The sequence below is a fragment of the Octopus sinensis genome, linkage group LG7 (assembly GCF_006345805.1).
Source record: "Octopus sinensis linkage group LG7, ASM634580v1, whole genome shotgun sequence".
In the NCBI taxonomy this organism is placed as follows: Eukaryota; Metazoa; Mollusca; class Cephalopoda; order Octopoda; family Octopodidae; genus Octopus; species Octopus sinensis.
Genome location: NC_043003.1, coordinates 28,239,735 through 28,252,234, shown reverse-complemented (window position 1 = coordinate 28,252,234; position 12,500 = coordinate 28,239,735). Strand labels below are relative to the sequence as shown.

The window sequence follows — 12,500 nt, the reverse complement described above, 5'->3', positions numbered from 1 at the left end:
ATAACAGACAGGAACAAACGTATGAATTTTGTTAGCGGACTTACTGTCAGTGGAACTAAATTTAGCGGAAGCAAATTGGTCCGCTAACGGTTTCCAAAGTTAGCGAAAACGCTAATTATCTGTAGCAGATTAATGGAACTGTGCCCACCACTATGTATGTATGTATGTATGTATGTATGTATGTATGTATGTATGTATGCATGTATGCATGCATGTATGTATGCATGTACGTATGTACGTGTGTATGTGTGTATGTATGTATATGTAAATGTATGAATATATTTCTTTCGATTCAGATTTCAGTATCTCAACTGTGGAGGACGTATACACTGGCGATAAACTGAAAAGATCAGAAACCAGTTCAATCAGGCTCCCAGACGAAGTCTATGACATCTGCCGTCGTGAAAACAAAGGTTAGTCCTTCACCCCACCTTTTCTAAATCATATTTCATTGAAGCGCTCTGTTACAAAGAATCTTTCCTTACTAACTTCGCAATTCGTGTGATATTATGCAAATTTGTCTACTATTTCTGAATTCGTCGCCCGGATTTCCGACAGCCCCACAACTAGGTCCTTCGTACCTCTAACTGAGTCCGCTCGTTTGTAAGTATTTGGAAGAGGTCTTTGAGTTTTAGGGTACCTTTTTTTCCCTCCCATTAGTCGCCGAGGTCCTTTCAAAAATGTCGGTATTTGATCTGTTGACAAAGATTTATATTCACAGAAGGAAAAAGAGAGCTGTGAATAATTATTTCTCTCTGCTATAGGGACAAGGTCTGAAATTAGGAAGATGTGAGCTAATCGATTACATCGACACCAGGGCTCAACTAGTACTTATTTTATCGACCTCGAAAGGATGAAAAGGCAAAGTCGACTTCAACAGAATTTGAACTCCAAACGTAAGGCCAGAAAAATACCGCTTAGCATTTTGTCCAACGTGCAAACAATTCTGCCAGCTCACCGCCTTACAGCTGAGTTATAAATAATTATTGTGCCGCATGATTTGCAGAATTAAGAAAAACAAATGTTGAGCTAAGGGAAAAAACAGAAATGAGCCAATGGCATGAGTATGGATAAGGAATTTGGATAAATTAAAGGGTGATGTGTGGAATGCCTTGCGCAAAAACAAAAAACATGACTGAAATTTCTCACTTGGAGCAGAAACAAAAAAACACCTAGCGGTTATTGCTAATGACTCTTGAAGAAAGAAGATTTTTTTTATTACGAATTACCACTTAACTTCCTGTAAGACATAATACTATACAAGACATCAATCAGTCAGTTCGAAAATCCACAATATTACAAGAATTGTACTAGTTTTGTTTGTATTCATTTTGCAGGAGTGTGTGGAACTCTGTAATGTGAGAGGAAAAGCTCTAATCCCTGCAGGGATTAATTTTTATTTTATAACAGAATCATTACAGAACTGTGATATTTAACTCATTACAAGACTGGATCTTTGACTTAGATGTTAAGAGCGACGTTTCTGTCTGGGGATGCGACTGATCTATAATATTGATACAACTAATCGATGATATCAATGCAACTTATCGGTTAGATCAGCAATTGTGTATTGGGTCCAATCTATAGATCGACTGCCGCCATTACCACAAACTTTACATCATTAAAATTTTCATAGTCTGCCCTCTTTATTGAATATTCTCTTACTTACTGGTATAGGCCTCTTTCCCGCCACTAGCTCCTCAGCTCTAATTTTCATGGATGTCGCTCTATCGATTAGTAATTAAAACATTTCGTTTTCTCTCTCTTTTGCTTCCTTAGGTCGCCCTGTTGGATTGTTCAACGCACGTTTTACATCAATCGGTCAAATATTGTCATTTAAACAAGACAGGTAACGAAAGCATTTTACTCTTTCTCAACGTGTGTGTGGTGGTGGTGGGGGGTGTTTTTATGTGTATGTGTGTGCGCATGTATGTATGCATGTATGGATGGATTGATGGATATCTTTAGCTTTTGAGGCTTTGTCTCTTTGTTGTAATGATGATGAACGTGGGGATGATGGAGATGATGGTGCTGATGATGATAGTAGTGATACTGGTGGTGATTGAAATGATGAATGATAACGGTGACAGTTGTCATTGTACAGTTGGCGGTAATGGATGCAATAGCGATGAGCGATATATCTGTATGTGTGTGTATGTATGTATGCACATACGTATGTATGCATGTATGCATATATATATTTGTGTGTGTGTGTGTGTGTACATGCATACATTCATACATACATATAAACATACGTGCGTACAGATATACATATATATATATACACACACACATATTTATACATATATCACACACAGTGATCACAGTGACCAACCAGGCTATCAGATATTGCTACACATCGCTGTATATGTATATATATAATTTTAAGAAAATAGAGATAAATTAATTATTTATCAATTACAAAATTAGACATCATCTCTGAGAGCTGTTTCGATTCAAGACTAGAAATTAATTAGTATAATTAGAAGCATTTTAAAGTTGAATCTCATCGGAGATGGGAAAAAAGATATACCCTTACATTTTCATATTATTGTGAGTTGAGCGTATGGAGCAAATCCACTAACTGTACTTATCATTGTTGATTGAGTATATTGCTGTTATTGTTGTTGTTGATGTTGATGATGATACTTAGCCCTAGATTGGTTCTGGCAGATTGAGCAGTTATCGACAGTGTTCACGTCGAGATCGTCCGGACCAAGTTATTCAGGGTCCTTTCCTGAAGTGAATTGGCAGAGTCGTTAGAGATTCAAACAGAATGCATTGTCGTATTTGTTCCGACAATCTAAGCTCAGAGTTTAAATCCCACAAAGGCCAGCTTTTCTTTAGGGGTCGATAAAAAGGTATTAATCCAAGGAACAGTAAGAACTTTGGACCGGACGTCTTGAGATGTTTGTTCCAACTCTTTATTTTCTGAGTTCAGATCCCGCCGTAGCCTTCTTGGATAGTAAATTTAACCCGGCTTAACGCCATTAGCTGGTGCCTCGAGTAACTTTAACGGACTCTAGCCTATTGCAAGCATTCAGGTTCAGGTTTTCAGTTGGAAGAGATCCTCCCCTCTCCCTTCCACCAGTCTGGGAGGTTCTGTAACAGGTTACGTAATGCTGCCTCCCACCCGGATTTAAAATAATTAATAAACAAGGTGAGATTTAAGGGAAATTTTGCTGGGGGTTTTTCCAGGCCGTGGATGACGAAGAAGCACCGTCATTAATTCAGATAAATGTAGCAGAAGATAATTGAAATGTTTGAATATAAGAATGTTCAGCAATCGCATAATGGAACGCAGTACTGACTTAAGGCGTGGGTACATTAAGGAGCTACCCATGAACCTCACTGATCTAGGAGGCCCAATTCTGATCTATATGTGCTGTGGTTTACTGCCAATAAATAAATAGTATAGGGCCCAGTGCATTTGATTTGCCTGGCGGGAGTGGGGATCTATAATGCTGCAAAGACGGCCCTGACAGATTGTCATTTATCATAATTTCTTATTCTCATTTCCGATCTAATCCTTACAAAGACCGAATTCGTTGAACGACACACGGATTATCAACTCTGACGTCATCACGAGCAGTGTCGTCGGTGTGGCCAGGAGTAAGTTTCAACGCCTCTCTTCCCCGATCATCCTTGTCTTTCAACTAAAGGTAAGATGGCGTCTTTTGATTTTCATGACAGTCTTCATAATCATTGCAAAATTGTTACCATATCCTTTTTGTGTATTACTGTACATTTATGTTGTTGTTGTTGTTGTTGTGTTGTTGTTGTCGTCGTCGTCGTCGTCGTCGTCGTCATCATCGTTGTCGTCGTTGTTGTTGTTATTGATGTTTCTGAGGATGTCGCTAGAGCGTCTGATAAACTGCTTTGCGGTATTTGTTCCGGCTCTGAGTTCAGATCCCGCTGAGGTCGAATTTACTCCCGGGTATCGATAAAATAAGTACCAGCTGAGCACTGGATTCGATGTAATAGACGTAACCCTTCCCATAAAATTTCAGGCCTTGTACTTACAGTAGAAAGGATTATCATATTTACACGCCTTCTTTGAAACCTCCCATTCCTTCGTCCTGTATTGCCCCAAGGAGTTTTATGAACTCTTAATGGTTAATAAAGAAAACATTATTATTATTATTATTATTATATTATTATTATTAAGTGAGAGAGCAGTTCATGCCATCAAAGTGACACTGGGGTAAAATATACGAAGCCCAATATACCCATCATGACTACCTGTCTGATAAGGGTACACCAGGCACATGCATCACAACCATATGTGCGCGACATGGTGATCTCATATTTATTATTATTATTATTATATTATTATTATTATTATTATTATTATTATTATTATTATTATTATTATCAATACCTCCGCCTTCGCTAAGTCAACCCGGATTCGGCGAATTTATAATAGAAAAGTGATCCAACGATGATGATCCAAATTCCTGTTTGCCCGTTTGTTTTGTTTCTTGTTTGTTTCTTTCTTTCTTTTCAGACATAAGTCCCAATTATTACATGGCCTGACATGGCCCTTCCTTTGTTAGATATCATTTGAAGATTTAATTTGACGATTTGATTGTTATATTTTGCTGTCTGAGCAACTATGATCTCTCTCTCTCTCTCTCTCTCTCTCTCTCTCTCTCTCTCTCTCTCTCTCATTCATCTTCTTCTTCTTTCACTCTCCCCTTTCTCTCTCTCCATCTCTCTTTACTCTCTCTTTCCCTCTCTCTCTCTCTCTCTCTCCCCCTCTCTCTGTTGATTCGCTCTGCCGTATCACTCAACTCCCAGTTGCCGGTGTTTTATAATACATGTTTTACATGTATTATATATTGTTGTCATTGTTGTTGTTATTGATGTTCTTGTTGTTGTTGATGATGATGTTGTTGTTGTTGTTGTTGTTGTTGTTGTTCTTGTTGATGTTGCTGTTGTTGATGATGATGTTGTTGTTGGTGTTGTTGTTGTTGTTAACGTTGTACTCTATTCTCAACCGTAGGACGAAAATATACGCGGCAATTTCAACGAATCCTGTGTCTTTATGAACATGAACGCTACGTAAGTCCCATGATCAACTATAGCGTCTACTCCAACGCTAACACTAACCTACTAATTCTACCACTACAGCCTCTACTGCAACTGCTACTGTTGACACTGCCTCACTAACACCGCTACTGCTTCTACTAGTGTACTACAGCATCAACTGCAGCTGCTTAGAGTTAAGTGATTGGTGGTGATGATGGTAATGATGATGATAATGATGATGGTAGTGATGATGAAGATGATGAGGATGATGATGTCATCTAGACTATTGCTGCTGCTGCTGCTGCTGCTGCTTCTGCTACTGTTGTCGCTGCTACTGCTTTTACTGGTGTTTGATGCTGCTGTTGTGCTCCTTTGCTGCTGCTATTAAATAATAATAATAATAATAATAATAATAATAATAATGATAATGATAATGATAATGATAATAATAATAATAATAATAATAATAATAATAATAATAATATAATGATAATGATAATGATAATAATAATAATAATAATAATAATAATAATAATAATAATAATAATAATAATAATGATGATGATGATGATGATGATAATAAACATAACACATGATTGGAAGTGTTATCATGTACATTGTTTTGTCTTGGTATAAAAGATAGGCTACAGCAAATATTCTGCTCAATACCACAGATTTGCTAGTCACTTGTTTGACTTTAACCAGTTGAGCATGTCCCATAGTGGCTGACGATATGTGCATCTCTGATCATGAGCAGAAGCAGTGGGAGAGCATCATAGCTGTGTGTTGAAAGGAATTCTTAGAGCTTTGGACAATTCGTCTTTTGGAAACATGGGAAGTTCGTTCAACATCCTTAAACAGTCCTTATTCAGGGACCTTTTGAGCGGGATGAGCCACTCGATCTGAAGAAACTTGTAACTGGGCCCCACCTGCAAGGTCATGCACTGTTTATTTTGATATGAGATCACCATTTCGTGCACATATGGTTGTGATGTATGTGCCTGGCGTACCTTTATCAGACGGTTATTCATGATGGGTACATTGGGCTTCGTATATTTTATCCCCGTGTCACTTTGATAGCATCCCCTCCTCTCTCATGCAATAATAATAATAATAATATTATTATTATTATTATTATTATTATTATTATTATTATTATTATTATTATTATTATTATTTATGCTTCTTCTTATATGGCTGTCATTACTAACAAGTCACATCTGCTTATCTTTACTAACTTCTCCACCACCACCATCTTTTACTATATCTTTTGTTAGTCAACACTGTTACCAACGCATTAGCTACTGGTCAGTCACCTATTTTCCGCTGTTGTCTGCGTCAACCTCTGACCAAGTGATTCAAGGTTACCGATAACATGTGACCGACTGACTAGTCAAACAGTCGGTCAAACGTTGTTGACTGACCACAGCTAATCAAATTCACAAATGGCCACTTCAGAACGGCTTATCAATCAATTGGATTAAACACATTCCACGAAATTCATCGCGGACCAACTTACATCAGTTCACTACTAAAACTGTTCATTAAACAATCTTGAGCAATCATACTTCGATACCGTCTTACAACATGGGCACACAGGGCAGTTGTCCAGAAGCTCTCACACACAGGTGTAGGGGCTTAATGCTTACCTATCTATGCTGTGTCTTTCTGTCCAAGAAGAAAAACTGAGGTCCCAGTTTTGTCTAGTGTACTACTTTCCTCGGAGGCCTATAATACTATTAAGACGGCTCTGCTGTGATTCACCTAATTCACAGCTGACTGTTTCAGAACGATCCATTTATGAATATTGACTAATCGCATCTAAAGGTATTTACTATTCAGTGTTTCACGTCAGCTTAATATTATTTAACTAAACAGTTCATTAAAATAAATTACCAACAACAGTTCGGTACCGTCTTATGACATGGGTACATTGGATAGTTGTCCAGGAACCTCACGGATGTTGGGGCCTAATGTTAATCTGTTTATACTGTGACTTTGATGTCGATTTTCTTCATAGTATGTTTAAGTTAATCTGTAACGTCACTGAGGATAACGATAGGGTCTTTTGCCGATGCTGAGTTCGCAGTAAAGGATCTAACACAGAAACCCCTGTTGTTTCACACAGCGTGCATGACCAGTTCTATGTCTGACGGACGGTGGCTTCAATGCGGTTGGATTGAGCTGTCCAAAACTAAATACTACGGGACTCCAGTGCACTGATTTTCCCGGGGGCCAAAATACTCTTAAGATGGCCCAGTTATATATATAATGCAATTCACAAACAACCAACTCAGGACAGTTCACCGATAAAACAAGCCCTCATAAAGAATTGTCGGCGGGGACAGTTGACCAAGCGGATATATTGCTTTGATGACTGACCACTGTTACTCAAGGTAACATATGGCTAACTGACAGTTTCCTTCTAAAACGATATTCCTTGAAAGCGTTTAACCGAATTCAAGCTGACCGACCCGTAACATTTCACTTATAAAACAGTTAATCAAACTCTTGATAACTGACCAGTTAAGTGTTATAGCATTTAGTCTACTGACTACAGTTGACCGAGATAATTAACCAACTGACCACAGTTGGCTGCAATAACAATTTACTAATTGATCACAGACGATCGAAATAGTAATCAACAAGCTAACCACAACTGAATGAAACAGCAATTCATCGAAATAACAATTAACCGAAGCAGAAGTTTAGCAGAGGAGACCGAAATAGCATTTAGCCAATAGAGTTCCTTGATTAAATAGCTCACCAAACAGCGTTGACCAGTTACTGTTGACCGAGAAAACAGTTGACCAATTTACAAGAGTTTACAGATAAAACAATTCATTTGAGAACTGTTCACGGAATTTCCAATTGACCAACTCACACGCGATAAAAAGTACATCAAAAAGATCACCGATAAACATGGAACTATTTTGGTGCACTTTCGTTTCACTCCAACCTTTTACTGCTGTAAAGCATCGCGATTCCATTCCGCTTCATCATGCCATTTAACCATTTCTCTTTCCAGGATTTAGATATCTATATATGCCTGTAACCTCTATCTATATGTATATATGTCTATTTATGCATCTCTGTCTCTCTGTCTGTCTGTCTGTCTCTCTCTCTCTCTCTCTCTCTCTCTCTCTCTCTCTCTCTCTCTATCTATCTATCTATCTATCTATCTATCTATCTATCTATATATATATATAATGAATAAATAGGGATAAATTATCCAGAACTGGCTGTAAAGATAAAAAATATGATGCAAGACTTCTAATTTCTGTATTCGTTGTAATTGTCCTGTATGTTTGTATGTATATATATATATATATATACATATATATATATATATATAATATATATATATATATATATAATATATATATATATATATATATACTGTATACACAGTATACCTTTCCAAGCTACTAATAGTTGCAGGCATTGGAGATGTAGTCCAGGCAAGTTTTAATAACACGCCTTATGTCTCCAAGCAATCTTCGAGCTTGGAAACATTAGGCGCTTTATTGAAACTTACTAGGCTACATCTCCACTGCACGAAACGATTCTCTAGCAGCCATCCTCTAACAAGATTATATCTTTCTCTATTGACAGTAACCGCTTTGACCGTTGGCAATACAAGGGTTGCTATTTAGCCAAGAAGACGGCCGGCTATACAGAATGTCATTGCTACCATATGACCAATTTCGCCCTCTTGATGGACGTCCACGGAATTGGTGTAAGTTAAACTGTTGTCACTTTTATTATCTGTTAGACACATCATACCGCCGTAAGTTCCTTTAGCAGAGGTCTTTCTACTGTAAAGCCCTCCAAGGATAAAATCCCTCTAGGGTTATAATAAAGCCCTGCCAATGCGGTTGGCTTGAGCATTCTCAAAAACTGCAATGTTAGTGATTTAGTCCTTTTTATTTTACGTTCATAATTGATCGCAGCTTTTGGTCGTATCAATAATCCAGATTCTGTTTTCCATCGAGCAAGGCGAGATTGAAACACTGACAGTTAAATTTCACGCCTTCCTTTTTATGTTTTTAGATCAATGAACAGGTTTTAAATATGAATTATACAAATCACATGGTCAAATACTGAACTAAAACAAAAAAATAATCATCCTCGGACGATTATTTCCTTGTTTTGCAATGCTGGGTTCACGTGATGATAAACTATATGCAGTAAATCAGCGTTCTATCCCGATGAAGGGAATTTCATCTCCCTTCAAATTTAGGCTACCGAAAACTGGAATATGGACTTAATCTATATATCATTATCATTAGGAAAATTATCAAAAATGATTTTAGGTAGCAGGAGCCGCTTGAGGAAAAAAAATTAAAGACAAGAAAAGTAAGCAGAGATGTCTTGTTAATGTTGTTACATCTTTCATCGTTTATTTTTCAGGAAAAAATCGACGACAGACACCAGATTGCTTTGTCATTCATTTCTTATATCGGTGGTGCATTATCCATTCTTGGTTGTGTTCTGTCTGTCTTTGCTTTTGAATATTTCAGGTAAGCCTATTCATGTGTTTCACATAAGATAAACAGTTTTTTTCTTCTTCTGGAATTTCAAGTTATTATTAATTTGTACGTATATTTCTTCCTTCCAACTCTTACTTTCTGAGTTCAAATCTCGCAAAGGTCAATTTTACCTTTCATGTTTCCAGGTCTCGGTAAAATAAGGTCTCAATCAAATACCAGGTTTAATGAAAACGTCTAACTTTTTAACTTAGAATTGCTAAAGGTGATGACAAGCAGAATCGTTAAAGCATCAAGGAAATGCTTTGTGGTATTTCTGTTAGATCTTTACGTTCAGAGTTCAAATCCTGCTAAGATCAACTTTGCCTTTAATTTATTTGGGGATAATATAAAACAAATGTACCAAACAAATAGAAGAGTCGATGTAAATGACTAAACCCTTCCTTTAAAATTACTGGTCTAGTCTACTTAAATCAGAAAAAAAGAGTGAGATTGCAGAATTGTTAGAGCACTGGAAAATTACTTTGCGCATTTATTCCGACTCTTTAATGCTCTAAGTTCAAATCCCGCCGAGGTCAACTTTTCATTTTTTCGGATTCGATAAAGTACCAGTTAAGTACTGCAGTTGATATAATCGACTAACTTCTCCCACTGAAAATTACTTACCTTGTGCCAAAATTTGAAAAGAAAGTCAGTGAGCTAGCAGAATCATTAGCACATAGGAAGAAATGTGCTTACGATATTTATTCAGGCTTTTACGTTCTGATTTCAAATCTTGCCACGGCCAACATTATCTTTCATCCCTTTGGTGTCGATAAAACAAAGTACCACCCAAGTACTGACAGTTGATAATCAACTAAAACCATTTTATCATAATCGTTGGCCTTGTTCCCAAATCAGAAAGCATTATTTCATGCCTGTATCTAATCTTTCCATTACTTCTCAACTCATCCAGACGGCCAGGGTTCCGAACGGGTATCTGGGATTATTGTTTATGAGAGTTAGAAAACAAAATAATGCTAACACACAATTGCAGACGTTATCTGGCAGGAGCTGAAGCTAAAACGCCTGTATTGTCATACCAGAAACTCTCACATAACGGAACACTGCGATGACTATCTGAAAATTACGTTGGAGAAAAACAAGATGGCGATAACATCTGCGTTTATCGTCTGCTGTATGTTTTCACTGTTTTGGTTTAACGACAACGCTATCTACATTTTTGTTTTCCTTTTTCTGTTTTTCGTATAGCTTTGTCTTGTATCTAATTAATTTGAATGTACAAATTCTGGACTAATTAATGAGAGTACATGTATTCTGGATACAATCTTTGTTAAATCTCAACGGTTTTCCTTAACTAATTTTCATAGACATTTTTTCAGTTTTTCAGTTCATATTACTCAAATATGTATGTTGTGTGTATTTGTGTGGGTATATATACATATATGTGCGTGTGAATGTCTGCTGTGGGATATATATATATACATACATACATATATATATATATATTAATAAATTTTAGGGTAGCAAAAAATTCTAGAAAAATTCTCCGCTACCAGCGGTCAAGTGAGAAAGAAAAAATAGTCAATAGACTATATAATATACATTCAAACATATAAGGGATGGCCATAATAGGACATCCGACTCACTAGAAAGAGCAGCCAAACTCCAAACCACTAATAGTTGTAATTATAAAATGGAAAGAGAAATAAAAACGTTTACCTTCTCCTTTCTGGACTATGCATAGTTTCGGCAATCTTTTGTAAATAAATAAATTCAATTCATTTATTTACCACTGGCGTTGCCTCGTCAGCAGAAAAGCCAAGGACTAACATATATCCACGAGGCGATGATAAACATGCCTCGAGTCTATATGCTATAAATTTTCAAAATCCACCACGCTCGCGCGGTTTACTCATTAATTAATGATTTTTTGGCTAATTTTGAAATTAAATCGGCAGTTTATATTTACTGCTGAGTAAACCGCGCGAGCGTGGTGGATTTTGAAAATTTATAGCATATAGACTCGAGGCATGTTTATCATCGCCTCGTGGATATATGTTAGTCCTTGGCTTTTCTGATGACGAGGCAACGCCAGTGGTAAATAAATTAAATTAATTTATTTACAAAAGATTGCCGAAACTATGCATAGTCCAGAAAGGAGAGGGTAAACGTTTTTATTTCTCTTTCCATTTCATAATTACAACTATTAGTGGTTTGAAGTTTGGATGCTCTTTCTAGTGAGTCGGATGTCCTATTATGACCATCCTTTATATGTTTGAATATATATATATATATATATATATATATATATATATATATATATATAATATATATATATATATATATATATATGTTTGTGGGTCTGTGCTTGTTCTCCCACCATCGCTTGACAACCGATGTTGGTGTGCTTACGTCTCCATAACCTGGCGGTTCGACAAACGAGACCGATAGAATAAGTTCTAGGGTCAATTTGTTGGACTAAAGGCGGTGCTGCAGCATGGCCTCAGTAAAATGACTAAAACAAATATATATATATATAAAAGTATTATGCGACAATTATTCGGTACCCCTGATAAAACTCCGAGTTTCGGATGCCGAGGAGTTTTATCATAGCTACCGAATAATTGTCACATATTACTTTTATAAATAAATTCCTCTAGTCTCCTCACCCCGAGCGGATAAATCTTCCTCTATTTACATAATATCGAGGTCTCTTTCATTCTTTTGTTGTCTTACCATTTTTATCAATATATATGTATATATCATATCATATCATATAGACAAGAAAGTAATATTTCGAACGCAGCATAGCCATGAAAACAGCAAAAGAATTGGGTATTTTACCCTTATATGACGAAGAAAAAAAAGTTGTAACTCGAACTCGCAACCTTCAGATACTAGTTGAATACTTTACCATTAAGCTAAACCACCCACTGACAATAATTTCCGCCAAATATTTCCTTTCTTTGTGAATTT

General features: G+C 36.6%; 1 protein-coding gene across 3 annotated transcripts in view; it reads left to right on the top strand.

Moving 5' to 3' along the window:
• LOC115213895 (cadherin EGF LAG seven-pass G-type receptor 1) overlaps nt 1-12,500 on the top strand; it is a 233,783-nt gene that overhangs the window by 170,263 nt on the left and 51,020 nt on the right. For all 3 annotated transcript variants that reach the window (XM_029782866.2, XM_036504669.1, XM_029782865.2), the window contains exons 13-18: nt 297-413; nt 1,780-1,849; nt 3,539-3,662; nt 5,006-5,064; nt 8,647-8,770; nt 9,445-9,554. In XM_029782866.2, coding sequence (XP_029638726.1) covers nt 297-413; nt 1,780-1,849; nt 3,539-3,662; nt 5,006-5,064; nt 8,647-8,770; nt 9,445-9,554 — 604 coding nt within the window. The remainder of the gene's footprint in view (nt 1-296; nt 414-1,779; nt 1,850-3,538; nt 3,663-5,005; nt 5,065-8,646; nt 8,771-9,444; nt 9,555-12,500) is intronic.